At 47.2% G+C, this 20,017-nt stretch overlaps 1 protein-coding gene across 9 annotated transcripts in view; it reads right to left on the reverse strand.

Moving 5' to 3' along the window:
• The window catches only part of LOC128822963 (alpha-1,2-mannosyltransferase ALG9), a 116,732-nt gene extending 96,750 nt beyond the window's left edge, over positions 1–19,982 (reverse strand). For 2 of the 9 annotated variants that reach the window (XM_054004878.1, XM_054004879.1), the window contains exons 1-8: positions 13,191–13,320; positions 11,535–11,673; positions 11,204–11,338; positions 9,921–9,991; positions 8,687–8,775; positions 7,329–7,464; positions 6,680–6,767; positions 5,645–5,750 (exon numbers count right to left, since the gene is read on the reverse strand). In XM_054004878.1, the coding sequence (XP_053860853.1) occupies positions 5,645–5,750; positions 6,680–6,767; positions 7,329–7,464; positions 8,687–8,775; positions 9,921–9,991; positions 11,204–11,338; positions 11,535–11,673; positions 13,191–13,294 (868 nt within the window). In that variant the 5' untranslated portion in view covers positions 13,295–13,320. The other 7 variants (XM_054004880.1, XR_008441631.1, XR_008441629.1 and 4 more) reach the window with 7 other exon arrangements.
• Positions 19,983–20,017: the final 35 nt, after the last annotated feature.

Below are 20,017 nucleotides of genomic sequence, written 5' to 3' on the forward strand. Positions count from 1 at the left end.
TGCCAAAATCCAAACATGGGACACAGAATGTGACCAAGACTCAAAAGGATGAACACACAATAATTATCCATGCAGCAAGTTTGCAACAGCTATGGGATTTCTTCCTCCAGTGTAAATAACCCTTTCCATGACCTCTGTTTTATGATTCTTTATTTCTGATGTCTATAATTTTGACTAACCAAAGTAAAAGGGAAACCAAATGTGTGCAGAATGGAGATAACTTTGAGACTAAAATGAGTGGCTCCCCCTTGGAAATCAGGGGCATTTGAGAGGTATGTACGTAAGAGAAAAGCCTATAGCATGGAGGGGAATTAAATTTGAACAATATTCTTTGTATTACTGTAGCTCCTAGGAGCCCTAGTCATAAGACCAGGATCTCATTATGCTAGGAGCTGTACAGACACAGAACAAAAAGACAATCCCTGCCCCAAAGAGCTTCCAATCTCAGTACAAGAATGCAACTTAAGCTGTGTTGCTTATGTCCTACTGCTCTAAACTGTGGTTATAGCTGAAGCATGTTAGTTAACATTTAGGTAACACATTGCAATGTGCCTCAGTTCCTCCAGAGGTAAAATGGGGATAACAACTTACTTTCTTTGTAAAGCACTTTGCGATCTACTGATGAAAAGAGATATATAGGAGCTAGGTATTAATTAACTGAAATGATTACACCTTGTGAGAGGGAATCTTAAAAGGAAACTCTCAGATTTCAGGGGGAAATTTAGAAAACGTGGGAAGAAGAAATATTCAGTATACTCAGAGTGGTGAATGGACTCCCTGTGGGAGAACTCTGTATGTAAACAAGGGTTCGGTTTCTTCCCAGCCTGTTGGCTACTGGACTCTGTACTGCAGTAGCAATGCTGATGTGGAAGGAGTTGTGACATACCAAACACAGGGCTGCTACTTCAGCGTTGGATGGAGCACCAGGGGCAAGCAGGGTGGGAGGAAAGCCCCTCTCGTAACACACTTGTTCTTTGCAAGGGGGTTGTGTGCCTCTCCAGTGTCCTAGCATATCATTGGCCAACATTGCAGCAGTCTCCCCACCTGGGATCTGCTTTAATAACCCTCTTTAGCACACACACTGTCTCCGAGTAAACCCAGTCCACCTGTCCATGCCTTCCCCCCTAGCTTAATTTATCCATCTGTACCAGAACCTATGAACCATCTTTTAGGTGTTCACAGCCCACCGGCCAGGTCCAGGGCAACGTTAGCCCTCACACTCAGGGTTCACAATTTCTTCCTCTAGGTCACAGGGGTTCAGGCAGTTGTTAGCCTTCCCTGGGCCACTGCCTGAAAAAAACCTAACAGCCACCTGTAGCTATTTCCAATGGAGAGATGCCCTGTTCTATTCAGGTCTCTCCCCGTACCTGGGGAGGACAGGACCTGCCTATTACATCCTGTTTTTCCCTTCCCACGAGGCCTTGCTTTAGCCTATAGTCACAGGATCTGGGGGGGAAACCAGGGTCAGATGAGAGCTGGGCCTAGACTCCTCTTAGAAAGGCACGGCCACCTCATGACAGACTCCAATGACAACGCAGAAGACAAATGGCCTGGAGCAGTGCTTTGATGCAGAAGCCCTTTCCCTAAGTTTGCTGCAGCGTGACTGAACTGCCTCTTAAGGACTAAGAGCTAGAGCCTTTTCTCCTTGTCCAAGGGCACATTTACTGCTGTGGCTCAGAAAAAAAAGCCAAATCAGGCAGGAATAATGCGTCACACGGGCTAGTTAAGTGACCCGCTAACGCAAGATTTTATGTAGAAAATACAAGCTTGAGGCATGGTGGCTGTGTTGACTCACGCGTTCAGAAACATTCAGTCTCTCTGCCTCCCAGTGCAAAATGCCTTTATTTTTGTCATTCACAAAGGCACAAGGTGACTTGAGACACGACAGCAATGAAAAGCACACCACACACAAGGAGAAATCCTGCCTCTGTTGGTGTTCTTCGGGGATGGGGGAAAACTATCCTTCCACAGAACCGCAGGAATAAGCTTCCCCAGTGTGACATTCGTAAGACAAAGGACTGGAAGGGATCTCCCAAGTCATTCAAGCAGAAACAGAAGAATAAACCATGCAAATCACATGGACTCATTGTGCCACGTCCAGTTTCAGTGGTGGATTAAGAGAGAAAAGCGACTGCAAGTGGTGGAAAAAGAACAGTGCAGTATTTACAGTAGGGCCCACTGATGTAGCAGACTGCATATAAGGAGAACCCACAAGAGCGATTACTAAGCATCCCAGAGCCAGAAAATATTCAGCCTTGTGTTCTACTTCAGGGGCCATTACAACCTTTAAACTCAACGAGCCAGACAAAATAGGTGGTTCTTATTAATTTGTACTCCAGTAGCACCGAGGAATCCTAGCCAAGGACCACGATCCCATTGTGCTAGGTGCTGTACAACCAGATGCAACTCTAGCGAATTCCCCAAATGCTTCCAAAGTGTAACCGCCTTACAAGTCACAACCAACGCTCCTCACATAAATGGGACGGGCTCAGCAGACGAATCCACAGGGCCAGGGTCACGAAGGAATAACTCTCATTGTCCTCGTTATTGCTCAGCTAATAGTGCTAATGATTTTCTCCAACTGCTCATCTTTTTAGAGCCTCGAGAATATGGATCAGTGATATCTGCATATGAGCCACTGTCCCCACGGACATAGGAATCTGATAACAGACAGTGGAATATTCACTACAGTGAGTGTCTACATCGGGGGGAAAATAATATCTAGAAAAAGGAAAGAAAATGCTCTTCTTGCCTGCAGGATCCCAGCTTGTAAGCAAGAAAGATATACCAACATGTCCAGATACCACGTTTATGGATGTGGCATGAGAATCCAAGCAGAACAGGAGTCAGGTTAAAGGGAAGAGAATGGTGATACCACTGTTCCCTGTCATCTGTCCCCACCCAGAGTGTAACAGCCTCTCCCTCAGGTACTACGTACTAAAGGGGTGTAGCCTATGATCACACAATCTGGGAAGAAACCAGAGTCTGAGGAAACTGAACCTAGACCCCTCATAGGGTATGTCTACACTGCAATTAAACACCCGTGGCTGGCCCGTGTCAGCTGACTCAGGTCATGGGGCTCAGGCAGCAGCTGGTATACAACTGCAGCAGAGACACTAAGCTCAGGCTAGAGGCCAAGCTCTGGGACCCCTCCAGCCCAAGCCCAAACATCTACACTGTAAATTTACAGCCCAAGCCCTGTAAGCCCAAGTCAGTGGATACAGGCCAGCCATGGGTGTTTAACTGAAGTGTAGACATGCCTTTAAAGGCCCAGCCACCTCATGAGAGACTCCAATGATATCCGCAAAGGGAATGCAGGGGATGATAGGCCAGGAACAGTACTTTAGTCCTGGCACTAAAGATGGTGCAACCTGGTGCTTCATCAGCTCCCAGTAGATTTTTATCCCGTTCCCATGAAAGCTGGGACAGCATTCCAAAGCCGACAGAACTTGCCTGGCCTTTTCATCTCCCTGCGTGGCATGACTTTTCCTTACAAATAAACATTATAAAGCTTTCTAAACATATAGCATTATGGCATACAGCCTCCTGGCCACACAGCATTAAGCAGACATTTCACTGAGGCTCTTTTATTCATATGAAGTTGTTATACGAGTGTCACTGTGCACAAATACTTTAGAATGGATTGGTTCCCAGAGGACACCAGAAATAGCTCACACATCAGCACAGAAAGGTCGAGGATGAGCCCGGCCAAACCAAACCCCATCAGCAAAAGTGTCTGAAGTTTCCATTACATAGGAGTCACGGCAATACATTTCAGATCGTTCTTGCAGAGACCAAGGTCCCTGGCAATACTTGCCCTGTTGTACCACAAGAAACCAAACACCGTGCTGCCCCACCCAGAAATGCCCTTCTGAGTGATACTCCTGGGACCCGCCAGAAGTTGCCAGAGGCAAAGATGGCATTAGAAACTATTCACTGCCGCAGTCTGGCCCGAGCAATATCAGATGTGCAGTGGGATCTGTATGACAAGGGCAACAAGGAGATCTCGCTGCTTCCTCAGACACCCCACAGTCTCCTCTAGTCAGGCTTTTTAACTGCAGCCCTGTAAGCAGTCTCTTTAATGATCCCTCATTTGAACTGATCTTAACTCCCTGACAAAAAACTCTCCCTTCATTTCTAATAGCACCAGGTCAGCTGGGAGCCAGGAGCCCCCTCCTGAGGAACCTAGGAACTGCCAGACTGGATCAAATCCCACATCCATCTAGCCCAGTATCCTGTCTCTGTCAGTGGTTAGCACCAGATGCTTCAAAGGAATGTGTATGAATCCCTTGGTAGGCAAGTGTGGGGTAATCTGCCCCAAGCCCCAATTAGGTCTCAAATACAGATCGGCCTAAAACCTGACGCAGAAAGTTTTATTACCCTTCCAAATTTTTTGTTATCTTTAATTATGACAACTCGGGATGTTCTTGATGTCCAATCCCTTTTTGAATTGTGCTAAGCGATGAGGCCTCAGGAACCTCCTGCGTCATTCAGTTCCACAGACTAATTGCATCTGGTGTGAAAAAATTTGCTTTGATCCGTTTTGAATTTTTATCACCTGAACGAAATCCTAATCCTGTCTCTGCCATTGACTTCCTTTGCGATCTTGGGCAAATCACTTTCCCTATTCTGTGCCTCAGCTTTCTGATCTGGATTCTTACAGTACCAACCTCAAAGGAAATAGGTGGGGAAAGGTGTTATAAGCTCCATGAAGAGCTATATTGGGCTAAACATTATTATTGCTCCCCTTCCAGAGTCAATGTCTGCCACTTGTCAGGAGCAATTTTTCACCCCAATTCATATGTCTGAGAGAAACGAACAGAGATCAAGAGTAACTCATACAAAGCCAAAGCCCATCCTAACTCCAGCAAGACTGTCATAACGAACAGCAACATGCAGAATTAATTAACCTTTGTCTTTCTCCAGATTCCTGCAAATGCCCTTCTGGTAACCTCTCTTCTGCTGCATGCCAGCAAAGCTCAGACCATGCATTGTCACAGAAGCAAGGAGATCCCCAAAACACAGAGTCTGTGAAGAACTGATGAGATGTGAAAGGGCTCAGGGGCTGTGCTCTCAGTTACATGCCAGACAGAATCCGCACCCTGTCTGGATGAGACCGGAACAGCCACAAACAGGATTAAAGCTGACAAACAGACTCACGCAGCACTCTCTTGCTTTGGTTTAAGAGTGTAACCAACATTACTCAGACAGATAATGAGTCACACAGCTCTTTGGTACAAACAACCACTTTAAATAACGCTCATAAAACATGTGGAGGAAAACATAACTGTACCTTGGGGAGAATGTGAAATTTACAAAATTGGGCACAAATGAAATACGATGTAGTCACATTGGATCTCAAACAGGTTTGCTGTTAAGAGTTCTCTGCTGTGAAACGTAGGCTGCTGAGACATCCCGTGATGTCTTTGTGGTGCACCAGAACTTCAAAGCTAGAAACTCATCCAAAGCAACTTAGCTTAGAATTCAACAAAACAAACAGGAAATATAACAATGCGGGTGGTATTCCTGACTCAAGAGAGACATCCAGTGGCAATAGACAGGAACTGCCTCACTGGTGAGCTTGCTTAACTGCATCAAATGAGCTCTCACAGTACACCCCGATATTTTGTTATAACGCACTCACCGTAAAGATCGGGTCCGTGAGGTGTGAAGACATTGTATAAAACAATGTTGAGAGGAGTGATTACCAGCTTCCCATAGTAATAGCTGTCAACAATCACCAGGGGAACCTGGAAGAAAGCATTTAAAATTCATGTAGCACTGGCAGCTTTGGCCAGAAATTCCAAATCAATGAGGGGTTGCCCAGTGTAGTGCCACTGCCAAATTTCCATATTTGTGGCAGGGAAAAAACAGCCTCCCAGCCCCCATGCTGCCTGGCTATAGGTATACAATGCCTGGCTCTGACAGGGCCCCTGCAAGACAGGCACAGCTATTCGGTGCTGCAGCTTCTTCCAGGAGTATAAAGGGTTTAGAGTCCACAGCATATTTCATTCACCTTGCAGCAATGAACTGGAGATGCTGAGTGCAAAAGGGGAGTTTGGTTCCTATGCCCCTGCTAGTCCCTTACCCCTCTGAGACCGGACAGTGAATGGCAAAGGCTTTGAGCAGCATCTCATTAACCAAATCAGCCTTTAGGGCAGAGCATGCAGCAGCAGCCGCCAGCATTGGCATGTGCTGCTTTGGGCAGCGGGATACGTGTTTTGTCCACCCCTCTGCGAATCAGGTAACAAGTACCATACCTGGCAGGATGCCCCTGCTCTGCACCCGCCGTACAGGTACTAGAGACTGACTTTCAAGTTCTGATTAAGACTGATTCAGCTAGAGATTGGAGGAACAACAGGCAGAGAGTAAAAGCCTTCTGGGAGCAGTAAAGGGAGGTCAGTCCTCTGCAGGAGAGGCAAGATGAGGGGATCATTGCATGGAAGCTACACAACTTCTCGGCCTTTGAAATCACCTGTAAGAACGAGGGGAGGGAGCCAGGCACAGAGATGTTCTTAGGAGCAGAGGGTGAGGATATTGAGCTCAGGGAGATTCTTGTTAATAAGAACCTCAGCAGACACTGGGCAAGTCTTCTGAAAGGGCTCTCCCTGCAAACGAGCCCTGGCTCTGTTACAACCCCAGCCCAGCTCCTCCATTGGGCTTTATTACAGGAACTTACCAAAAACAGGATCAGGGCCACCAGACACCAGTTCAGGAAGCTCTTCCACCTCCGCTTTATTATCAGCAAGTCAATGGCAATAGGTAGCCTGGAAAAGACAACATATGCATCAGGGACCCTTTTCATCCAATAATCACCCACCTGCCTCACCTTGAGAATCCTTACCCCCTCCTCCCCCCAGGCCCAGGAAGACAGTTAATGGGGGTGAGGGAGGGAATGACCGACTCTCTCCCATTAGTCTCAAGCCAGGAACTGACTTCCCTGCCAGGCCATCAAACTGTTCCTTTTTCCAAGGGGAATATTTCAGCAAATCTAACAAGACACCTCTGAATGGATTGTCAGCAGCAGGGATCAAACCTGAGACCTCTGGATATTAAAGCACAATCCTTGATTCCTAAGCTAAAAACCCCAGCTGTGTTAGCCCAGTCCATAGCAAGCACATTAAACCTCTGTATGTGCCCCAGATACCACCCCAGCACTATTCTGAGAGCATGTGGCTTATACAAACACCACCTAGACTCTGGGTAACATGTACCACATGGAGGCAGGGTTTTCCTAATGGTGCCACAGCCTCCCAGCCAGACAACTGAGCACTCAGCTTTGAAAAGCACAGAACCTCTGTCGGGCCTCTGAGCTTTTCTCTCCTTACCCAAGAGCTGCACTGAAAGGCCAACCCACGATGGCTCCAGCTGCCACGCCCAGCACTGCTACAGAGGTCTTATCCATATACCAGCCTGTCATGGCAACCACTGTGGTGTACATACAGAAACTGCTGGGGAGGAAGGCTACAAAGCAAAGAAAGGAAGAGGTCAGCTAAACTTTCACGTAGGTAAAAAACTGCATACGGTCAACTTAAGGCTCTGTAACAGGCAGAGTACAGTCTGCTATAAACACTGGGAATGAAATCCTGGCCTCACTGAAGCCAATGGCAAAATTCCCACTGATTTCAACGGAGCCAAGATTTCACACCGGAAGTCCTCCAGTTAAGCGCCTTCTCACTCTATTCTGCCAAGATTAAGACCAGAAATATTTCCTACAAGTACTAAGGTCCCTTTGCTCATAACCTTCCACATTCCACAGTGGCAGCCCAGCCAGAGCGCCAGCATTTGCAGATCTATGATTACCCATAACCCTTGTTCTATTATCTGTGTCCTTTCTTAATCAGAAGGACAATATGAACTTGCTCACAGGGCAAATGGAGATTGGGATGGACTGGGCACGGGCCTCGAGAAACCAAGTCTGAATATGGGGAAATGGACAGGGAATGAATGAGAACCACACAAATAGTGCTGGAAAGGGCCTTCTAGCCGTCATCGTAAACAGAGGCAGTGCAGAATAGATCTCAGACATCATCTGGCTGTGACGCCTCCCCTCCTTCTGAGGCCACGTCAGCACCAAATGCAAGAAGCTGTTGCTCGAAATGACTTCCAATTGCCACCTTCGCACAAAATGTCCCTTCACATGCACACAATACCCACCCCAGGTGTTTTACAAACCTGGGTTGCAATAGCTGGCTTGGCAGAGACCATTTAAATGGTGGGGGTACATTAAGGCACATTATAATGCCAGCCTACTGCAAGATAATACCTTTTCTCCCCCTGGTTAAAACTGGGCCACAGGCCCATGTGGAAATTTCAAAAACACTTAAGGAAAATAGTCCCAGAATGACCAAGACCCAGTTTGAGAGCAAAGAGGTTTGAAAGGCATGGCTCACTGAGACTGGGGACTGCAGCAGAACCAAATACGGCCAGGGAGGAGGAAGATAAAGGAAAGAAGTGAGTGGTACACATCTGGGACAACAGCCCACTCTCTGACCAGATTTTCCATTAGAAATGTCTGAAGCAGGAGAGCAATGGGTTATCCATGTCAAGCACTGGGCATTGAGTTATGGGAACATTTTAAGGTAACGCTTTCAAAAAAGAACTGCAGTTGAGCTTTTCCCCTCCGGACCCACCAAGGCATTCCTGAGAGTGGGTTACTCCTGCACCTGCGGCTGAGCAAGCCTACCTGCAGCTGAGCAAAACATCCCAGTGCTGAGAACTAAGAAGGCCAACATCAGCCGGCTCACATGCAGCCCAAATTTCTTACACACGGCCCTAGGGAAGCAGAGAGAATATCAGACATAGCGCCATGGAAACATCTTCTGTGCACAAAAGAAAAAAAACACTCTGCACAAATCAATAGCTACTGCATGCAAGGCTGAAAGCAGCTCTCGTGGCTCTTGGGAACCCCGAGCTGGAGGGCTCTCACTCCTCAGCCCCTGAAGACAAATGGACGGAGGAAGAATGGATACTCTGAACCCATCTACACTTGGATTTCAGCCCCCTGCATAGCTACGCCAGTGCAAACCACTACTGTAGAGACGGTATGCACCAGGGTAAGTTGCACTTGTGCGAATCATAGGAAGATAGGAATTGCCAGACTTGGTCAGACCTGTGGCCCCATTGAGTTCAGTATTCTGTCGCCACGTGGGTTTCACCAGTGTACCTAGTGTCTGCACTAAGGGTTTGCATTGGAGCAGCTATGCCAGTAATTGCTATTCCAGAGTACACCAGGCCTCTGTTTTACCAGTCACAGTAGCTGGCCACCAGTAGCACCACACCAAACGCTGCAGTTTGCTTCCCAGAATCAGGATCAATGCCATCTCATGGCTGCCGCCAATGGAGATGCAAAGTGGGACAACGATGGCTCGAAAAGAAGTGGCAGGCTAAGACTTCCCACTTGGACCATCTAATTGCATGATCAGGCAACTGCTTTATGGAGCTGCAAACTCCACTGGAGTTACCCCTCAGCTGGGATCAACAGAGCCAGGAGACAGAGAACTTGGGGGTGATACTGAATTTTGAAGCTTTCCAGTGCATCTCAGCTGAAATCACCTACATAAAATGAAGTCCGCGGTTTCCCCTCTTCGACACACCCAGAACAGTACAACTCAGTTCTGACAATTCTGATGTCAGTGGGAACGCTGTGCACAGAGCCTGAGCCAAATGCCGGAGTTAAGACTTACTCAGTGGACCTCAGAGCAGAATTTGGCCACAGTGGCAGGATTCTAACCAATGTTTCCCTATGAATCTTTGCTGGATACATATTTTGACAGATTTCAATGTGAAGCACTATAATCCACGTGAGACGTTTTTATATGGGTTTGTGGGTATATTTTCAGCCCTCATTGTCAGTGGCAATAACCATCCTTGTTGTTCACACTGAGCTATTCACTGAGCAAATAGCTTCATCTACTCACTTATAAAAGTAAAGCTCACAAATGCAACTCAAGAAGGCCAAGAGACATCGCAGGAAATAAAAGACGAGAACCTAGAAGAAACATTCAGAGTCAGAAACGGAATTTATAAATGGAACTGAAGTGCCTGCTGGTAAACCGTGGAGCAAAAATGTGAAAGGCTAATACAAGGTGGAATAACTACTGCCATGGTGAGAACCCCACAAGATCTACTTGTTAAATGATGGAGCCAAAGTCCACTCAATGTGGTGCCTGATCCCACACCCACTGATATCAATGGCAAAGTTCCCACTGATTTGAAAGACACAGGATCTGGCCCTTTGACACTAAGTCCTTTATGGCAAAACGGTGAAAAAGAAATGACTCCATGGAACGGGACCCTGGGCTAGCCTGCCCTTTCCTCTATCAAGTCTTGAAAACCGAAGCCTTAACTGCAACATTACAAAGGGAAATTATCCCAAATATCCACCTGCTCTATCTTATCCAGCGATCACGCACGCACACAAGAGCATCTCGGTACTAAGGGGTGGCTCTATACATAGTCTGGCAGATAAGTACCCAATGAACATGTTTTTTTTAAATGCTTCTTTTTCACTCTCTCATATCTACATGTTATAATGTGTTATGCGAGAAGTGCAGCATACTGACATTTATATTTTGATTTTAAAAATGAAACCATTAAAAAAAACATTGCAAAAGTACTACTGGATGAAATTTCCAGAGCATACAAGTGAAATCAGCTACATATCTTCCAGGAAGCTTAACAGCAGGTTTGAGACTATGGTTCTCTTAGACCAGTGGTTCTCAAACTTTGTACTGGTGACCCCTTTCACATAGCAAGCCTCCGAGTGTGACCCCCCCCCCTTCAATATATAAAAAAGCGTTTTTAATGAATAACACTATTATAAATGCTGGAGGCAAAGCGGGGTTTGGGGGTGAGGCTGACAACTGACGACTCCCCATGTAATAATCTCACAACCGCTTCAGGGGTCTCAACCCCTAGTTTGAGAACCCTTGCCTTAGACTGCTTTGAAAAACACAGTCTTTATGTCAAAGTCTGTGTCCTAGCCTGAATACATGGCTACTTTCAAGAGGCACCTTTCAAACAGTTTCTAGCCTGCCTTTGGTTCATGAACCCTACTAACCATATTCCTTCTGCACCCACTTAGACACAAGCACGCTAATTAAGAATTCCAATGCCCTTTGTGTCAAACAGTTGCTTTCTTTGATACAGACAAAAGGTCAGATGATTTCTCACAAGCAAAACTTCGACACAAATGATTTACCTTATTTGTCCGTAGAACTCGAGCATGGAATAAGGCTGGCAAGGCATGAAGCCACAGATAAGCATAGGAGCGAATGGCATAGACTGGAGAGTATTCCCATGTCTGGAACCCTTTCCCATAGACGAGGTAGTGCATCTACAAATCCCATTTAAAAAAAATACAGGTTAAAAAGAGGACACATTTTTGCTTTATCCATTAGCAAACAATAGCATAAAAAGATTGATATGTTGAGGGCACAGATCAGCATAAGGCAGTTCTAGGCAAATCCATATCAAGAATCTGAGCAGACCAATTACAAAGCCTCAAATTCCTCTACTAAGAAGCCACTCACCGGTTCCCAGTAGTTAAACGTCTCATCACAGTCGGAGATGTTACTCAAGAGGGCAGCGCAGAACCGAGCTGAGATTAGACACTTGAAAGCTGTGGATCCTTCGGGTGCCCAGACCTGACCCGCCTTGTTCCCGGATGGCCTAATCAAGAGCAAAGAACTAGTGTCACAAGGACTTATTGGAGTGGATGATATAAGGTAACAGGATAAAGAGCAGCAAGATGACACAGGGCAAAGAACCCAAGAGACTGGGAAATCCAGACAGAGAGAGTTAAGACACTCTGGGAAGCAATTAATATGTCTGTACTCCCTCTTCAGTATCCTTAAAACACACACTGAGTGAATCTAAGTCTACAGCTCTTTGCATCCTCCTTTCAGATCCTTCTGCTCAGGGCATGATAGGCATCCTGTTCATTACATTTAAATTCAAGCTGGTTTATCCATTTACACATCTAATTAATGTCACTTAGACATTTACTTGGTTTAACTGACCCTCACCCAACCAGTGACCTTTTAAAGACATTTCCCTCAGTCTATTTTATGTACTTACGTGGCCCCACCACTGTTGTATCTGAACAACTCACAATCTTTAATACATTTATCCTCACAACAAACAGGAGAGTGTTCTTACCACCATTTTACAGATGTGGAGGTGAGGCACAGAGGAACTAAGCGACTTGCCCAAGGAAGTCTATGGCAGAGCAGGGACTTGCACCCAGGTCTCCAGAGTCCCTGGCTAGTGCCCTAATCACTGGACCGTCCTTCCACCCCTTGAATCCCCATCCCAGCGCTTATCAGACCCAGCCCTACTAGGCTGTGAGGTTGGATGGCACCCTGGCACCAAGTGATACAGCTACATTTCTAACTATACTGAGGAAATGTACATGACCAAAGGCTCTGTTGGTTTTTTTTTTAATTTTTCGTTACTGCTGTTATACTTACTACAGATCAAACCTAGTTTTGATGTCAGTGAATCCATTCTATTGGGGTCCTTGTACCGCACCCACCATTGTGGCATCTCAGCACCTTTATGTCAAGGATAGTCCAAACAAATGCACGCCAGATCAACTTCTACCCACTGGGTCCCTCTGGTATAAGAGGCGGCTAGCGCTAGACTCTGGTGAAACCATCCTGCAATGTTCAACACGTCTAGCTAGATGCCAGGCTCTGCTTGCAGAAACTGAGCCCTGGTGCATTCACCGAGCATAATGCCCCAGTCCCAGGCTCCCCAGGGACACCCCACAAGGCTTTGGAGACGGTCAGGTCCGTTCATAGGGAGACAAGGTGGGTGTGGTAATATGTGGGTCCAACAGAAGGTATTAACTCACCCACCCTGTCTCTCTCATATCCTGGGACCAGCACGGCTACACCACTATTGCATGGGTCCCTTCTTTTCTTTATCAGGCAGCCCTAAGGCTACTGTGTGCCGCCTATATGCGGCCCACTCGCCAGGTGGTAGGGTGTCCACTCTGCCCCGGTCCATGCCGGCCCCAGGGGGCCGGGCTCCCCTGCACAAGGAGGGGGCTGGGTTCCCGTGCCCGGGGGGGCGGCTGGGCTCCCGGCCCGGTGCCTGCCCCTTGCACCCCGCGGGGACAACCCCCCCAGCCGCCCGTGGGCAGCCAGCCGGGCCCTCAGCCGCGCCGCCCGCGTGGCACCTACTCCGCCTTGGCCTCCTCCGGGGCCGGGGCCGGCCCCTCCTCTCGCGGCCGGCCCGGGTCCCCGCCGCCTCCCCGCGGCCGCTGCCGGGTCCCTTTGGCCGCCATGCCTAGCTCGGGCAGCAGCGCGCCGGGCTCCCCCTGCTGCTCGCGGGAGGCGCGGGCTGAGGCCGGCCGCCGCCATACTTAGTGCGGGCAGCCCCGGGCGCAGGCTGCAGCCGCCGCTCCCAACCGGCCCCGTGTTTCCCTCGTCCGGGCTCCGGTCCGCTCCCTGCAACGGGCACCGGAAAGCAGGGGAGAGCGCCCCGCTGTGCATTGAGCGTGCAATTCTCACCGTGCAAGGGGGGAGTGCATAGGAGAGCGCCCCCCCGGGCAGCGAGTATGCAATTCTCATTGTGCAAGCGGGAGAGCGCGCAGCTGTGTGCACTGTGCGCCGTTCGCTCGGTGCAAGGGAGGGCGCGCAGCTGTGTGCAATGTGCGCCATTCGCTCCGTGCAAGGGAGGGCGCGGGAGAGCGCGCAGCTGTGTGCAATGTGCGCCATTCACTCTGTGCAAGGGGGCGCATAGGAGAGCGCCCTGCTATGCATGGAGCATGCACTTCTCACCCTCCAAGGAGGTACATAGAGCACCCTGTTGTGCAATTCTCTCCATGCAAGGGGGAGGAGGGTTGCATAGGAGAGAAACCCCACTGTGCAATTCTCGTCATGCAAGGGGGTATAAAAGATGCCCCACTGTGCAGAGTGTGTGCAAGTCTAACCCTGCAAGGGGGTGTAAAAAGAGCACCCCTCTGAGCAATAAGTCTAACCCTACAAAGGAGTGCACAGGAGCACATGCTCCTGTGCACTAAGTGTACAACACTCTATGCCAAGGGAGAGGTGCAAAGAGCACCCCCAGAAGCATGGAACTGAGTCTCCCTAGGCCAGGGGTGTAGGTAGAATGCCTCTTAACTAGACTACCACCCTCATGAACTTGAGAAATCCTGGGAAGATTCAAAGCAAATTAAGGTTTAGTGAGAACCTTATCTTTTACTATGATTATGCTATGCACCATAGTATGATGCTACCAGTGCTAGAAATCAAGTGATTTCTTCCTAAAGCTACTGCTCCCAAAGTTTGTTGTTCATGTGTCATTCTCCTCAGTACTCCCGGTCTTGCACCTGTTATCAATTCCTAAACTGTGAACAAACCTGTCAAGAACTAGAATCACATAGGGTGTCATGGTTCCAGCTCCTCCCTGCAGGGACTGCACCTCTTAGACTCAAAAGATCCCACTTCAAAACCCTTAATGTACCGACCCCTGCCTTAGATGATGTAGCTTCTGCTCTAGCCCTTCTATAGAAAGGGATGCCACAGATCTGAGGCACTCTTTGGTTCAGATGTGTGTTGATTTCCTGTAGTGAGACCACTTGAGCCTCCATGGTCAGACCTTTTAAACAAGTAATAGGCAATCGTTGAAGTTTCCCTGATAAGAGTGGCTAATATAATCAAGCAACATTTAGCAGACTTGTCCAGAAAGTTGATGTAAACCCACCTTTAGCACAAATAAGCAGAATCACTTCCCACTCCACCTTTTTGTGGGAACCTGATAAAAGAAGACACCCACTGCCATCTGGCATTTCAACAATCACATATAGTCAGACAAGGGGAAGGCAGCTGGACTTTATTTTTTAAGAGCAGAATTAAAGGCACAGGTATAACATTTTAAATTAATCTGCCCAGCCTTTATAAGAGGCAGAATTTAGCTAGACATAATAGTAACACACAGTGTTTAGACCACACAATATGAAGTCCAGGCTTCCCCCAGCAAAGTGAATTAAGGGTGCTGTTGGTGAAGGTCTGAAAATAGCATACAATGATCTACCTAAGAGTTATGTGCAAACATTGCTGTATCTCCTTTCTAAACTGCATCTGCATCTCTGCCACCTGCTGGCAAGTAAGAGCCTTGTCACAGGACTGGAAGGTTAGTCTGTAGCAGAGGCTGGTTTGTCCAGTTTGTGGATGCTGAAAGCTGTCAAGGAGCTGGATGGACACGACGGTTTCCTGTGACACACACCTGGCAATGCTGTGAAATGCAACTTCGTCAAACTGTTCCCTCTCAGAAACCCAGAAGCTGACGTCATGCACATAGGAAGGTGGATGGAGGGAAAAGCTCTTGAAAGGTCCTAACTCTCCTCCAATAAACTGATTCAGGAAACGCTCATCTAAGGTCCACAGCATTCGCCAGTCAGAAATTCCACAAATTTGCATGGTTAGCAGGTCAAGATTCACTGATGCAAACACAATGCCCAGTTCACTGTTTATTAGCCCGCAGGGAGCTGCTGATATGGCTCCTACGCAAGAGCCATTGGCTTTGGAGTCTGAAGTGTCTGTTTTCACACAGATGAAATATTGAGTTTTATCAAGCTGAAGGTCAGGTATGACTGAATCATTTAGCTCAATGGTTTCAGAGCTTTTTGCTTCCTCGACTGTGGAGTTCAATGTAAAACACAAAAGAGATGGGAGCAGAGAACTTAGAGTATTTTTAATATTATCCATAAGCAGCTGGATACAGCTGCCCTCTGTACCCTTATCAACTGCACACACAAAAAGAGTCTCATGAAAAACAGGCAGAGTGTGAGGAGAGATCCGACACTTCCTAAAGACAGGCCCACTGAGAACATGCAGAGTCCCAGGGAGAAAGCTCAGCCTTTGTATCACATCCTGAACATAAACCAGAAGGGAAGATCGAAGATGATAATGTTCCAAGAGCTGGTCTCCTTCCTGAGCCTTCATTCTGTCATCTTGGTCTATGTCCCTGCAGAAATGAAGGCCAGGAAATAAGACCCCTCTTGCTGTTCCCTTACCTATAGGTTCAGAGCTTGGATTTTGCTCTGTGTTGGGAATGATCCAAAAGGCATTGGACTGAGAAACAGCGCTTAGGTGGCCGTGGTGCAGGAGAGAAAGGGAGCAGTCAACCCTTTGTAATGGGAAGGTTTGGCTGAGTTGAGTGATGAGCTTTTCATTTATAGTTCTTACCGGATGATCTGAATTGTTATCTAGGAAACCCCTATTAAAAACAAAACAGCAGATTACAAGTTTAAGTACCGTGATTTTTATAAAAACATTTTCCTTTGTTTATAATTAAAGACTTCGCTAAAGTGATCTTAATGTTAAGTTTGCTTTCAATAGCCACTTGGACAGGGAAAATCTTTAGTCATGGTGGCATAGTTATTACCAAGACATCTGCAGGACATAAGGGTGTGGGTTAAGAGTTGCAATTGAGGATTAGTTGCACTTCAGCTGGTGGAAGGGGGAGGACTTTCCTAGCAAGTATCAGCTGACTTCCACTATTAGAATTACAAGCTTATTTAAGGACGCCAATCAAAAGCATGTTAGCTCTGGATATTTTCCAGAATATGAACCAGTTTAGAGAGATTAAAAACTTGGTTATAGTTTTTAATCCTAACTAGCCTTACTAATATTAGCACAGACTAAACCACTACATGACTGCTCCCAAATCACTGCACAATGTGTAATTAAAACTTCACTCTTCTACTCCTGTAGAAAGGAACAGTAACATCCTCTCTCTTCTGAAGCCTTACGCCAAGTGGACCATAAATATGAAACCAACATGTAAAAAACAAAAATGATCAAATTTGCTCTTTCACCCTAAGAGGAAATGGAATTTGGAACATTTAATGATTACCTGTCTCAGAGATGCAAACTAATCATTCATGCAAGATTGTGGATTAAGTTAGCAGTGGACTCAACCACTGTCTGGTTGTGTTCAGCATGGCCCAAATGCAGCCTGGTGAATAAATCACAATCAAACCAGATATTGGACTTGAACACGTACCTGTTAATTTTATCCACAAATATTTCTGGAACCTGGAAGGAAACCCTCTTGCCCTCCAGTTCAGTTTGGCACATCACAGGCCTGGGATGTGGAAATGGCAAGCCCCGAGTGAAGATGTGGTTTAATGCACCTTCTACAGAGAAGGATTTATCCTGACTCCTGGCAACACACACACACACACACACACAAATGCACCATCTGGTAAAGTAACTGATATTTGACCAATATTAAACACACAAAAGCAAGTGACATTGAATGACTAGTAAACTGATAAGATTGAGTCAGCATAATGTTGTCTACATTGCAGAAGTTCTAGCGTGCAATCTTTATCTAAGCAAATAAACCAATCATATCATGTGGACTCTCCCCATCCCCTTAATATTACTTGTTCCATTTGGAAACAGAAATGCTATTCCTGAGATTTAAGATACCATTTTTTCTGGCAGATTCTCTCAAAAGGCAAGAATTTCACTGTTTCTTAACTATCCTACTAAGAGATGGAAGAGAAGTATATTGTATTTTTATAGAATAAAAAATATTAGAGGGAGGTTTCCTCCACAAGACAATGCTCTGGACTATGGTGTTGGGCACTATGGAAATACCCAAGGAGCAGCATGAATATCAATGACTTTTTGCAGTATCTATAAGTTACCTGTAGCCAGTGCACTTATATCCATGAACATCCTCTAAATTGAAGGGATGAACATCACTCAAGATAAATCCTGCTCCCGCTGCCACAGCCACGACTTGCCAGCTGTTGTGCCACTCTCTCATTGGCTGGTCAGCAGGCGTCCCTCCCTGCCCTTTGCAAAGAGCCACATGGACCTCTCCCTTCTCTGCGAGCACATCTGTGCAGCTAGAACAAGAACCAGCTGGTCATACTCTTGCAGGACACTTAGAAACAGAACAGTGACAATAAAGTACATGGGGAAAAGGGCCCCTTCTAAACAACGGTTTTTAAAACAGTCCCAGAAAATTGCTTTGAATTTAAGGCACTAGTTTCAGGAACCAGCACACAGCTTCTAGAAAGTGGCTCAGCAGACCACCTGGTAAGAGATAGGTCTGTGCTACTTAATTTCACTTTACTCACCTACAGAAAAATTTTGTAAGAAGCTCTCTATTCTTTGTCACCCCAGCTTTCCTCCCACAGTGAGGGAAATTGAAATAAATGCAATCAAAATTTCTCTTTGCTGGCAAAAAATAGTCCTTCAGTTTGGTACAGTCCACACAAAAACAAACTTCAACCCCTGCAAAAGTAAAGAAAAGCATGAGAGCAAAATCTTCATTGAAAAGCCCAGAATATATACATAAGTAACCAGGTTGAAAGCTCCATTAAAATAACCCAACCCTACTCTCTCCTTTTCTATCTGTCAAACAGCTTCTACTGTTGGTCATAAAGGTGACAAGTGAAAAGGAAAAGCAAAATCATAGACATTAAGAAAAGTTCTATGTAGTCCCATCTAGTTCATTCCATAGGGGCCAATGCAGGATTGTTCTTCCATCGTATTTTCTAGTACTTTGCACAATCCAGTTTTAAATATCACGTGGCATTTCCTTTCTTCTTTCCTTACCCGCACTGGAGGTGATGTTAGGAAGTTAAGCCCCCTTTTACTTCTGCTGCTGGTGGTTTTTGTTGTTTTCTTTAGTGTGATTCTGATTAGATTTGAAGGTGAGTATTTGGAGGGTTCTTCACTCCTCTGAGGGAATTTCTCTAGAATCCCCCTCATTTCTTCTGGGGAAATGTTCTCTGGTCTGAAATTGATATTTGAAGTGCCTTAATTGCGCCTACAAAACCATCTCCTGTTTTAGTAACTTTGTTCTTTCCCCAGAGGCCCTTTATCATCGTTATGACCAATAATGTTGTTCAATACAGAGATTTTGTTTCAATAGCTATTGAAATACATTTCCTGTGGAACAATGCCACAGCCTGATAAATCTCACTGTCTGGAAGAATTTCACTGTATTTTTTCCTTTTCATAATTTTATCCACTCCCTCAGTTACTCACCCAGACAGCTGTGGGGGCTACTTAGCATTCAGCACAATATGGCAAAGGGATTTCCTTTGGGCATTTCTTTACCTTTCACTCTCAGATGTTGTATGTTAGTTTTAGCAAGTGCCTGTCTGGAAACTCTCTCTTCACTCTCATAGCAAGTGGCAGTGATACGAGTCTCACGATCGCTGGCATTGCACAAGGAGGCAGAGAAGGAGAAGTTTCCTTCCCCGACTAGAAGGAGTCGGCGGGTGGGTCTCATGGTATCAAAAGCCTAAGAAGCAGGAAGATGGGTCAGGGCCCCCTTGTGCTGTCACAATTTCAGTCTTTAACAAGAGGCCTGGTAGCCTCATGCATTACAAGGGGCTGCCAAAGTGGGGGGGGGGGTTGAGGCCGAGCTGTGGGACCCACCTGAATGGTTCACTTGCCTCCCCCTTTGGGGGAAAAGGGCCTCATCATTTCATCCCCACCCTCCCCCGTAGAAAACAGACCTTAGACCTCTCCCCATCAAAAAAGGCCCCATCTGCACCATCGCCCACCCCACCACACACGCCCCCTTGGCCCACCCCACCGCAGCACCCGCCCACGCTGGGAGGGGAGACGCCCCCCACCACCACCACCACAGCACCCGCCCACGCTGGGAGCGGAGACGCGCCCCCCCGGCCCACCCCACTGCGGCGCCCGCCCCACGCTGGGAAGGGAGACGCCCCCCCCCGGCCTGCCCAGGGAGGGGAGACATCCCCCCGGCCTACCTGAGCCCTGGGCTCCCAGGGAGGGGGTGGGGCGGGCACCCTAAATGGAGGACTCCCAAGGAGCCCGAACCTCTCCCAGGGACCCGTCCCGGGGCCTCTCAAGGGGCCCTCATCCTCCTGCCCCCGCCCCACTCACAGTGCCCAGGCCGTCGCTCCCCTGGCCGGACAGTCTCTTCGCGGTGTGATTTGCTCACTTCCGGCGCGCGGCTAGTGACGTCAGACGCGTTTCCCGGCTTCCATGGGAACAGGCTCGGC

Source organism: Malaclemys terrapin, chromosome 15 (assembly GCF_027887155.1).
Source record: "Malaclemys terrapin pileata isolate rMalTer1 chromosome 15, rMalTer1.hap1, whole genome shotgun sequence".
NCBI classification, from domain to species: domain Eukaryota; kingdom Metazoa; phylum Chordata; order Testudines; family Emydidae; genus Malaclemys; species Malaclemys terrapin.